Source organism: Electrona antarctica (assembly GCF_951216825.1).
Source record: "Electrona antarctica genome assembly, chromosome: 13".
NCBI classification, from domain to species: domain Eukaryota; kingdom Metazoa; phylum Chordata; class Actinopteri; order Myctophiformes; family Myctophidae; genus Electrona; species Electrona antarctica.
The window spans coordinates 14,138,269-14,150,601 of record NC_136794.1 but is presented as its reverse complement, the minus strand read 5'-3'; the positions used below and the strand labels follow the sequence as shown (position 1 = coordinate 14,150,601).

The following is a 12,333-nucleotide window of genomic DNA, read 5'->3' as shown; positions in this document are numbered from 1 at the left end:
TGTTTGACAATGGCTTCCCTTTGATGAATAGACCCAGAATCAGCAAAGATACGCTCCATGAGCCTATTACAATGACATAAGGCCTTTTCTTGGTATTATAAATCAAGTGTTTCAGGCTTTGATCATAGTGTCTCATTCACTGATCCTGAGCTTATAACATTTGACAGTTTGAATTGGTTAATTTCTTCAAATCTGTGCACTCAACAAATTGAGGCTGGTTTTGTTCTAGTGTTGAAAAGGTCTGTGTAATTGGCCATCAGTGATGCATAACTTGATGGCACTCCTGTGCCATTTGCGATGATTGTCAGAGACCTGGACCAGTAATTTCATAGGCTCTTTTAGTGTGAGTGTTGCAGACAATTGTGACTTGACAATTGTGATTTGAATTCGTTTTGGGAGCTGTCACTTGTCAATGTATATGTATATGTATGAGTATTGAGTTCACCTTGGACAGTAGGGGGCAGTATGGATTGGAATGGGAGTATTACCTACAGACCGGAAGCTCACCATCCTACTATAAATGCGCCACTCGAGAACCGTTTGACCCACCGACTTCACATTCGACACACGCGTTCCACACCCCCACAGGGAGTGCAGTGCCAGGTATCGAGTCGGTCGGACCCACGGATCTCCAGAACCACCACAAAAGGCTCTGGTCAGGCTCTGCCAGTGGGCCTAATGAGGCCAACTCCTTTCACCTGGGCCAGGCTCTGCCAGTGGGTCTAATGAGGCCAACTCCTTTCACCTGTGCAATTTCCAGCCTCTGCCTCAGCCAATTGAGGCTCAACCAATCAGGCTCTGCCAGTTGGCCGAATTGATTGCAGTTTGCAGTCTTCACACTCCATGTGGGACACCGGCTGACAGTTCAAACACGTGCTATGACAACGTATATCATTAGGTTCCGAAGTTGCATCGTTCCTAAGTAGGCTGGTGGCCGACTGCGACGGGCACGTACAGGTCTAGTCATTCTAATGAGAGCAACCAGTCTGAAAACAACTGAAACGTTCTGTGTGCTTCTTTCTCCTGTTTAACAGGTTAGTTTTGGTGCATCAACTCACTGAATGATATCTATGTGATTAATGATTATAATAACATTTAAGTACACGTTCTGAAGGTTGAGCCTAACTTCTAGTGTTTGCAAGATGTGATTATTGTTTGTGAGTGAATCCAGGGCAGAACACACTAGTTTGGCTGTCGCAATCAATACAAAATGGCGACGTCCATGTGCAAGCGGGGACACTGATCCTAGTTTCTACTCTCAAAATAGAACTCCTGATATGGCCATTTCATATAGCATACAAATTGTATTTCACAAAATACAAAACTCTGATGCTGGCATTCAAAGCAACCAAAGGTATGGCTCCCCCATATCTTGCAAGTATGATCGAACTCTACAAACCCTCCCACGCACTCCGATCAGCCAACACAGGGAAGCTGGAAGTACCTTCACTAAAAACGCCGGGACAACGCTCCACACATCCCAAACTCTTCTCCCTTCTGGCTCCAAAACTTTGGAATGCACTTCCCATCACAATCAGAACTGCAGCCTCACTCCCTATCTTCCGCCGTAGTCTGAAAACCCACCTTTTCAGACTCCATCATGGCCCATAGCACTTGCCCTAGCCCCTTAGATATATAATCTAAAGATAGGAATAAAGATAGGAACTTTAAAGAAAATACTATACATGCTCTCAAAATGTACGCGACCCACCCACCACCTAACATACAGCGGTCAGATGGGTGGGCCATGATCGCTTTTGAGATTATCATATTTTATAGTAGTATTGTAGTTGTTTCCTGTCTGCCCTTGTTTGCTGTACCTGTCTTGTCTGTCACCCTGTAATTATTGTTGGCCCTAGTCACCTGTGTCCTGTTGGCATGTTGACCTGACCTATCCTTGTTGTTTGAGTTCACCTGTCTCTAGTTAGTACGTTCCTTGTCTATTTATTGCCCTCGTTATCTACAGTAGCCTACCTGGAAGTCTTATTACTGTACATAATTTTCCCATTCTGGAAGAAGCTTGGTTATTAAAATACTTTTAATGTCATCTGTTCTGCCTCCTGTCCCTTGCTTTTGGGTCCTCTTCCAAACTAATTCCTGACAGTTTCAGGCTATTCAACAATGACAAAGCATAACGAGATCCTCCTCTATTACAGAGTCTGCAGAGATCACCCTCAACAGTTTTATTCTGCAAAGCGACAAAACGAAAATCAACCAGGTGCTCGATGGAGATACAAAAACATAATGTAAAGTAGGCTGGTGCTTCAAGGATCAGTGGGACTGGAATACTAAAAAGGCGGCAATCTGAGCACTCAAAAGGTTAACAAATGAGGAGAGGGTGGATAAAAATAAATGTACTTTATTTAGAAAAGTTAAAATAAGCCAACATGTTTCGACTCAAACAGTCTTCATGTATTTTTATCCATACTCTCCTCATTTTTTAACCTTTGGAGTGGTTTTGCCGCCTTTTCTTTAGTTTTATTCTGCAGTCTGCACTACATATCCTTATATACAATTGAAAACATGTGCCCAAAAGCACGCACAGGAACAAAAGGCACCAGCTACTACGTCACTGACACGCTGCAACACGCTGCAACACACACTGCAACAACACACTAACACGACACAGCCTTACCCTCCGCGTCGATCCACGGCTATCTCCTCATGTCGCGCCGCACGCCCACAATCAACAACACCCGCGTAAAAACTGTCATTGCACTGACACTACAGCCGCCTCCCGTCCAGACTCACAAACAATATCAATATCAATAATAAACACAAACACGCCACAAGCACCGACACCCCCGCCTAATTTCTTGCCAGGTCTATGAAAACAAGCCCAGAAAAAATGCCATTCAACACGCTACTTACAACTCGCTTACAATTCGCGGACCTGGCAACACTGCATCCTGTTTCCCCATTGGCTACGGTTGCTACAACACGCATTTGCACTGCATCTTGGGAGCAACACAGCTTAATGTAGGGGTCACCGATTGCTGTGCTACATCCCCCTCATGTTCTCACGTTTACTGCCACCTGCTGGACGCAAAGCCAACCTCAGACTGCCGAGGGCTGCGGGGGCGATTTAGAGGGTGAACACACAGCACAGACACGGATGTTGTGGGCGTCCATCTTATGCTACATAAATAGCGTCAATGCTAGCGAGCTAAACCATAGCCATCCTTGCTCTAGAAAGCGCTAATGTTTCCATCTAGACCACCGGATAATCAGCAAAGACCTCTGAACATCGCGCGTTGTATCCAAACCATGGAGAGCTCAGTAGATTAGGAGTTATTCAGCTTTTAGTCAGCCTGTATAATGGGAGGTCGGCGGCAGGGCGGTTGCGCAATCCGGTCTAGGATCGCTAAAGAAGGAAAGGCCGAGCCAAACTAATAATGAAAAAATAGAAATCAGCGATCCGGTTTGATATCAATAATAAAGCTTATCTGACGGATCAATCCGCCAGGAGCGGAAGGTAATTACATTCCTTATGGCAGTAAGTCTGCACGCACACGCGCGCACGCGCTGCAACACAAAACAGCTGCATACAACGCGTGTCACTGTGGACTTCTGTACCTGTGGACTTCTGTCTCGCAACGCGGGGCAACGCAACTCTGGGATGAGCGGGCCGAAGGCCCGCGAAATTCTAGTACAGTACAAATGAGTTTGGTGCCAGGAACAAGCAGGTTGATATGGTGTCTGAGCTCACTGGAAATTATTATGGAAACGTGATTAAAAATCACACCTGTGTGAAGTGAGGGGCGCTCTTATCATCATACGTCATCAGGGGTCACCACCATGCCATCTTGCGGTGGTTTCTCAAAATTAGATGTTTGCCACGGACAATCGGACATGCAATATAAGTGGTCAATAATATTACCAGAATCCATATGGCAGAGAATGGGGAAGGCAACTAATAGGCTATTAGAGCAACCGTAGGCCAGGGGTATTCAACTAGATTAGGCAGGGGGCCACAATTGTAAAATGACTTTGACTATGAAGTCGGGCGCCATCCACAAGACCGTGTTCGTGGTTGACCGTTTGACCATTGTGTGCACAACAATGGACATAGTATTATGCCCATTATGGTAACCTATTAGGGCTTGGGTTTGACATACTGTAGGATAATCTGTGCTGGTCCTTTATAATGCAACGGAAGTACGGTAGATATTTCAGTGTTCTGTGCACAGTTCTCTGGCTTGGAAGTGCATGTGTCTTTGTGAGATTAGTATTGGAATCAGGCTGGCATGGTGAAGTGCTTACTGTACATGTTCTTAAGGACATTTTTTCCCTCTTTTTTTTTTGCATCCGTCTGATTAGGGCACAAGCTCATATGATTTGTTCTATAAATCATAATGGAGAGTTAGACCATCATTCAGCCCAGGACTGATTGAAGACGGATGAATCATACTGTGTAAAACCTACATGTGGATGGAGACTCAATCAAACCACTTGAAGACTACATTATTCTGATTAGAGTAGATAACAATTTTAATGGTGTGCCTCTGTGGGATGCTAGCTGTCCACCGTTTGTCCTGAGCTCATTTCTTTTGCCCACTGCCAGTAGGTCAACTTAGTACAGTACCTCCACACATTCCCCCACCAACCCCTTTTTACCCTCACTGTATAAGTTTCTTTTCCCCTTTTACCTCCTTTATGATGAATTCCTGTTCTGTTCTTTGCCTATATACAGTAGAAGTGTATATTTGTACGTCTCTAAATGTTTTGACGAATTGAACAAGATGGACCCTCTTGTAAACAAGTGTAATGCTTTATTGGGTCGTCCACTCACAGTTAACAGTCTTTGTATTGAGTTGTGCTTGAAATGTACTGTAATTCTGCAAACTGTTAATAAATATTTCAATCAATCAAAATTCTCTCATGTGTCCACCCCTTTCTCCCCATACTGTACATGTTTTTCCCTTTTTTACTATCTTTATTTGATGATTTGCTGTTTTCTTTATAGAAATGTGTACGTCTTTAAATGTTCTGATGAATTGAAAAAGGTGGACGATGTTGTAAACAAGTTTAGTGCTTTATTAGGGTGTAGACAACTACATGTCTCCTCCAAAACGCATCGAGTCACCAACCGCTTCTCTTCACCTGTCCTGGAGGGTGTAACACAGAGGTTCACAACCCTAGCTGTTCTTTTCGTTCTGTTCTGTTCTAATATTTAATTATATTCGTTTTTTCGCCTGGTTCAAAATTAAACCTCCTTAATTGTCAATTAATGAATTAATGAATTGATTGTCATTGCCCAATAAGCTTTTCATTTTCTACACTATTACTTTACTTTATTTGTTTCATAAAAATCCACATAGATATATTATGACAGACAGTGGCCTTGTGGTTAGAGTGTCCACCCTGAAACTGGGAGGTCGGGGTTCGATCATACCAAAGACTGTAAAACTGGGACCCAATGCCTACCTGCTTGGCACTCGGCATCAAAGGGTTGGATTGGGGGGTCAAATCAACTAATCAAATGATTCCCGAGTGCGGCACGACTGCAGCTCACTGCTCCTTAATTGGCTGCGGCTCACCGCTCCAAGAGATGGGTCAAATGCGGAGAAGATTTCACTGCGGTAACATGTGTGACAAATCGTACGACTTTGACTTTATGAGCTACTTCCTGTCAAGAAATTCCTTGCAGGTGATTTCTTTTTCAAATTGCTGGAGTTTGGAAGTGCTTGTTAGATATCGCTCAATGACCCTGCGTAACACCTGTTTTGAATTTGCACATAATGAAGGAGGCAGCAGGCGGTTGTTTTACTGAAAACCAGTGCTTCCAAACTCTAGAAAGAGGATAATTCAAGCTTTTCAAAGAGCTGCAATGTTGTTTAATACAGGACTTTTCTGTTTGGATGAATGGGCTGTCAATGGGAAATTGCCATCTAGTTAGCACCTTGCTGGCAAGATGGCAGCCGTGTGCATAAGGTCAATATCTTAACCACATCCTCAAAGGTTGTAATTTACGCAATTGAGCCATTGGAAAAAACCTCTGCCACTCTTTGTAACAGTCTTTCAAAGCCTTTGACACAGCTGACCTTCTTATTTTAAAGCAACGGCTACTCATGTCTAGGATAGATGTTGTCTTATACAGAAAGGCCATCATCATATTGTTGCCCTCCTTTCCCTCGGGTGTCCTGAGGTGTGCAGGTTAATTCGCCTCAATCTTCTGCTTCGACTAGCATGGTCTCTTAGCTCGTACAGCTGCCAGAGGGAGACAGGGGAGTCGGCATCCAACATCTGTCATTTGGGCAAGGACTGAAGTCAATACATCATATGCTGCATGCATTGGATATTTCTGGTGTTGGAGATGGACCACGGTCGCAATTATTTCCTCAGCGGCTAATTGTGTGCTACGTGCTGCCGATCTCAGACCTCAAATCTTCAGAGGTGCTGACATTCCTCACCTTTCAAGTAATATATAACTGCAATAATGTACGTACGGTCACATATAGAGATCTCTCTGGAGTCAGGAATCAAGATGTATAAATCATATTTTGTAGGTTCCATTCCAGTTGGTTATGACAAACATGGAGGCAACCTGGCCTGGTGGTGATCTGCGCTCCGAGGAGCACACTTTTTTTTATAGTTTACGCTGCAGTCAAATGAGGTGTAGGCTAAATGAGGTGAATTGTGTGTATAGTTGCATGTTTTTTTATTGGGATGATGATGGAAAAGTGTCTAGAAATGTTGAATGTGTTTTGTACAGTTGGAAGCATGTCTGGAAAGGCTACTAAAGCCTCATTTATACTCAAGGATACTCGAAAAGAACACATCTAAAAGCTTACAACTTGCCACTTTGCTTTGGTGTGTAGATGTGACCATAGGGTCTGACCAGCCCTGTCACATGATCACATGATACTGATATGATACTGACCATGTTACTAACCATAATAGGCTACTAACATGATACTGACATGATGTCAGTGTCATTAAGTTAACGAGACAACGCCAGAGGTCATATTCACAATGTCAATTCTACTAAACCGTAACAGGCTTTTTTCCAACTCTGCCATTAGCCTACAGTCAAAGGCACTATATAAATGCACCATTTACCATTTACAATTACACAATACAAATAAATCTTCATTAATTGGGTGTGGGGCGGTAAGGGACCTGGATATTGGTTTTGAGAAACACTGCTTTTGAGTGTTGTTGAGTAATGGGTGTCTCCAATTTCACTTCTTATGAATACTCACTCCTGATTGGATAACAAACTACTACTATCCTCACCTTACCCCACCTGAAAATGTTCTGTTAAAAATAATTGGAGAGAGAGACCTGTTACTGAACACCATTGGAATGATCAGAATATATAGAGTAGACCCATATCACTTATTTATCACTACTGCGCCTTTAAAACGTTTTGCCCCTGATTTTTATTGTTTAATTATTTTTGTAGGAAAGGTATTAGCCTACTCGCGACCTATAAAAACGGTCTGGCGACCCAAAATGGGTCCCGCCCATATGTTTGGTAAACGCTGCCTGATGGTGACGGAACATAATGCAACCTCAGTGGATCCCCATCATCCCACACTATATCCGACGGACGCATCAGATTCAGCCGGCACGGCAGCTCCGTCTGTGGACTCTACCTGTCATCCAAGTCTGATGTTTCTGTCCAACTCGATACAACAGGGACAATTATGCGGATGTTTATTGTCACAGCTTTGATCGCGTACCTTGTCAAGTCAGGTATGTTAAAATATCACATTTTATTTCGGCTTATAGGATTCCATTGGCACCGCGTTCTTGCGCGTAAAAGCCTGACATTGTCCAACCAAGTCCAACATGTGCGCAGCGCAACTGATCTCTAATTCTCTAAAACATAGTAGCCTAGATGCCGGGAACAATTAGATTATAAACCATTACCATAATCGATCAATTCCAAAGTTACAGTTTATATAAAATTATATTGGCCTACTCGAGCAGGTGTGAATTGAATGAGGTATTCATGCGAATAGCCTATAGAAAAATAGCCTGGTTGAAAGATTTTCAAAGATTGGCTTAAAAACTTTGAACTTAATGTGTCCCTACACATTAAAGGCGTTTTTACAACCCAAATGCCGAATTCCATTTTGGTTCAACTTTGACGGAAGCTATGAGTTATTTTGGCAATAGCTAAAAGCAATGGATTCAGCTAATGTGTAGGTATAGCAGGTTATTTATTTTCTATTAATTAGGCTACTATCCGAAAATAAATTAAGGCATAATAGAACAGAATTAGAAAAAGGTAATAGGCAGGCACGTGTTTTAGTTCTACACTATTCTTTGTGTAAACAAATACAACCTTAACCTTGAAAAAAATATGTAGGTATTACTTTGATTCTGAAAATTCCATGCCATTGAAAATGTACAGTATCCTATTGGTAGGTATAGGGCTATGAAAGTAGACACAGAGGCAAGTTGCAACAGAAAACCACCCTGAGTGACTGTAGGTCACTATAAAGTATTTCTGAGGTTTTATACCTGGTTAGCACAAAAATAATGGAACTGCTAATCATAATGCCCTATAGTTTAAGGCATAATACAAATGTATTTCATTATTAATATAATTATTATTTTATCATAACCTGGTGAGTGAGTGAATTCAATGTTGGTGTTAGTGGCTGTGTGTGTATCCCTGTATGTGAATGTCTATGTAGTATGTAGGCTACCTCATACATCATAATAAATCAACCAAAGCTGTCATACACAACAAAGACCTGCAAACATATACTGTATACATAGTGACTTCTTTCTTATTTACAGACATACTGTAGGCTATAGGGCTTAATACTTGCATTTTCAAACATACATATGCAAACATGTATGCAACATACTACATAACATAATAGGCGTCATGCACATACTGTACTGTTTGTACGTACTGTCCACATTGATCACAGTGTGTGCGTGTTGCAGGGCTGGCGCTGCAGATCCGATGCTACCAGTGTGAGGAAGTCACGCACAATGACTGCTCCACCCCGGAGTTCATCGTTAACTGTACCGTCAACGTGCAGGACATGTGTCAGAAGGAGGTTCTGGTGAAGGAAGACGGTAGGTTGGGATTTACAACTCGACATGGAAGATGTACACCATTGATTCTCAAAGTGGGGTTGGGGGGGGCGGTTCCCAGGTGTCCCCAGGTGTCCCCAGGTGTCCCCAACTAAAAGAGTTATAGCATCACAATCATTTTAACCACTTTATAAATTTATATGTTGGCTATTCAAAAACAGCAGATCTACAAGCTCACATCCCGTCACTTTTACATCTGCTATTTTTTAACATTTTTTAATTATATATAAACACATTTTACATCTTCTCATCTGGGGGTCCCTGGCACAAAACATGTTCAGGTGGGTGTCCGCGGACCAGTACATATCAAACTAGAAAAAGTGCCCTTCTGGGCACAGGTCCCCACCAGGAGGATAGGAGTGTGTGTGTGATGTTTGGCAAAATGTTTAGGAGCAATATAAACGTGTGTGTGTGACGCGGCTTGGCCTGTTGTAGCACCACCATGAAACTGATTTGAAAATTGTCAAGTGGCATTTCTTACAAAGCCTAGTGGGAATATGCATGCACAGTTTCACCACAATCGGATGCTGCCTTGAGTAGTTGTATTTGTACAAAACGCAGGCCCGCGGGAAGTACTTTACACTCGCAGGGGCTGAGCGTCTAGTAGGGGGTGCGCGCGCATAGCGCGCGCCGCAAAAATGCGCGTGCACGCGCATCATGCACGCGCATTTTCGCGCATTTTCACTCGCAAACGTGGCCTTTACTTTCCCTCTCCACACGCAAGTTATATGAACGAACTGACACAGGCAATTAACCAGGATAAGGTGCCAATACTGTGATACAGCATATTTATTAGGCCTGGCCAAATTTTTTTATTCTTTTTTTTCTTCTTCCCCTCCTGTTCGAGGGGGGGCTGTGCCTGGGGGGAGGGGGTGCTACAGCCCCCCCAGCACCCCTACTTCCCTCAGCCATGACAAAACGGGTACAAAGCGGGCTACTCCTGAAAAGTTTAGAAGCCAATCGTAGCCAATGAGGGTGGATTATGAGAAATCAAACAAACCCGTCTTGATCACATGATTATGAAGAAGATGTGTACCGATTTGCGTGAAATTTGGATAAATATTAGAAAATGTGTTTTACATATGTCGGCCTCCTGGTGGCGCTATAAAGAGCAGATGTGAAAAATTCCAGGCAAAGGTTTTTCCTTGGCCTCTAGGGAGTTGGCATACAAATGTATCCACAGATCCGTGCACTTAGAGGTAAAAACACTTTTCGGCCAGTTATAGCACCACCATGAGGCTGAGTTGAAAATATTCATGTGGCATTTCTTCCTCGGCCTAGTGGGAATGTGCGTGCACAATTTCACGGAAATCACATGATGTGTTCATGATTTGCAGCATTTTGTTTGAAACTGAGCACTCCTGCGAACTTTGGAAGCCAATCTTAGCCAATCAGGGTGGAGTCTGAGAAATCTGAAAGACACGTTTCGTTGACTGGCTCTAGAGAGACTGTGTACCAATTTGCGTGATCTGTAGGTGTACTGTCCAAAAACTTGTTTTGCACAAAGCGGCCTCCTGGTGGCGCTATAACAGGCCGTTCTGGAAATTTTGGGGCAGAGGTTCATCGTTGGCATCCAGGGAGTGTGTGTGCAAAATTTGGCATCGACAGGGTTAACGGTGCCGGAGATTAGCTGTTCACAGACGGAAGGACGGACGGACGGACTGAGTGCAAAACATACTCTCTCCCCATGCCTTCGGCCTGGTGGAGACAATTAGGGGTCCTTGACTTTTTGAGAAGTTTGAAAACCACTGGTCTAGCATATTCTGGGGCGAACATATTTAGTGTTGAGCCAAAACAGGACGGACCCTTGAGCCCTGACGGACTCCAGTCAACTATTTGGTTTAGGTGGTTTATTGTCTGCAAGACTGCTTTTCACCCTGTCCGTCCAGCTAATCTCCAGCACGGCTGGCCCGATCTCAGTGAAACTATCAGTGGTGGGCCGTCAGGGCCAGCAAGGCCTTCTCTGCTGGCCCACTTGCTTGATGCCACTTGCCTGATGCAGAAATTTATATTTTATAATAAGTTTTTCTTTTTAACAAATATTATATCTATAATATTATATATAATATTATATTTATTTCGCTGCCACTGCACTGTTTTTCACTCAGACAGGCTGGATGCTCTGCTTCCATTCTGTGCAGGTACAACAGCCCTTGGGTTTTTTTTAACCAATGAGATTATTTCCTTGTGTTGTCTCCGGGTAAAATTCTCTACCGGGAGGCCTGCAGAAACTCCAGTGAATCCCCTTGCTGTTGAAATGAATGGGATCAATATAGAGCTTGACAGGTTCCTTAGCCAATCAGATTTCGAGTTTGCCCTGCTGGGCGTTTTCTTTCATGTACCAGCGCCAGCTAGCTGGCCTTTGGTGACGTTAACGTCTTGCTTGGATCCCATCATTGGGGGGAAATATTGTCAAATGAGAAAAGAGAACTGGGTGTTTCAAACTTTCTGCGCGAGTTCCCATGTGTGGGTTGATTGAGGAGCTAAATAGATTTAACTCACAAACAAACGCGGAAAACGGCTGAAGGAGGAGAAGAAACAGATTTAGTGGTGGATTTACAGTCAAAGCATTTTTCGAGAAGGAAGGACTTCAAGAAAAGCTTGCAGGGTAGACCATTGGTATGATGCAGGCAGCCATGGTAAGGATCTTTATATAATATTTATATACATGCGATCGCGATGCGACGCAGCTTATTGATTGATCGTTTTATAGGCTATGGTTGTGGACTTCAGGACGTGTGGTTGTCCGTGCTGACAGTGTGTGTGGCCGAGTCTTATGTGGCTGTGCGCTGCGGAGCCACTTGTGTGTGTGTGTGTGTGTGTGTGCACGCGCGCACGCGCTGCGTGTGTTTAGTCCCCGCCGGTGCAGCATAGCTGGGATATTACAGAGCCTGATATGAGTGTGGTTCAGTTCCACCAATTTTTGCGTGGTGTAATGTTGTATAAGATCATATGACAGGGCGGGGGGAATAGCCGATCTACAAGCCCACAGCGCGTCGTGAGCTTGTAGATCGGCTAGTTTCGGGGGGGTGGGGGGGGGGGGGGGGGGGGGGGTTGAAGGCCTAGTTCATTTCGGCACGGACCGCCACTGGAAACTATGCACACACGCCCCGGATGGCAGAGCAGAACCTTGATATTACCAATCACGCAAGTCGGTAGTCGGTACACAGACCTCTATAGTCATTAAACAATACAGGTCTTTCAGATTTCCATCCTCACATAATTCCACCCACTCTCTTAGTTGTTATCTGATGGCTGCTAGATGTAAAG

At 43.7% G+C, this 12,333-nt stretch overlaps 1 protein-coding gene across 3 annotated transcripts in view; it reads left to right on the top strand.

Moving 5' to 3' along the window:
• The first annotated feature begins 865 nt into the window (after positions 1–865).
• LOC306934756 (ly6/PLAUR domain-containing protein 1-like) overlaps positions 866–12,333 on the top strand; it is a 32,034-nt gene continuing 20,566 nt past the window's right edge. For all 3 annotated transcript variants that reach the window (XR_013791338.1, XR_013791339.1, XM_079517509.1), the window contains exons 1-2: positions 866–1,034; positions 8,911–9,045. Coding sequence is in view for 1 of the 3 variants with exons in the window: in XM_079517509.1 (XP_079373635.1) it covers positions 9,012–9,045 (34 nt within the window). In the remaining 2 variants the exon portion in view is untranslated. The remainder of the gene's footprint in view (positions 1,035–8,910; positions 9,046–12,333) is intronic.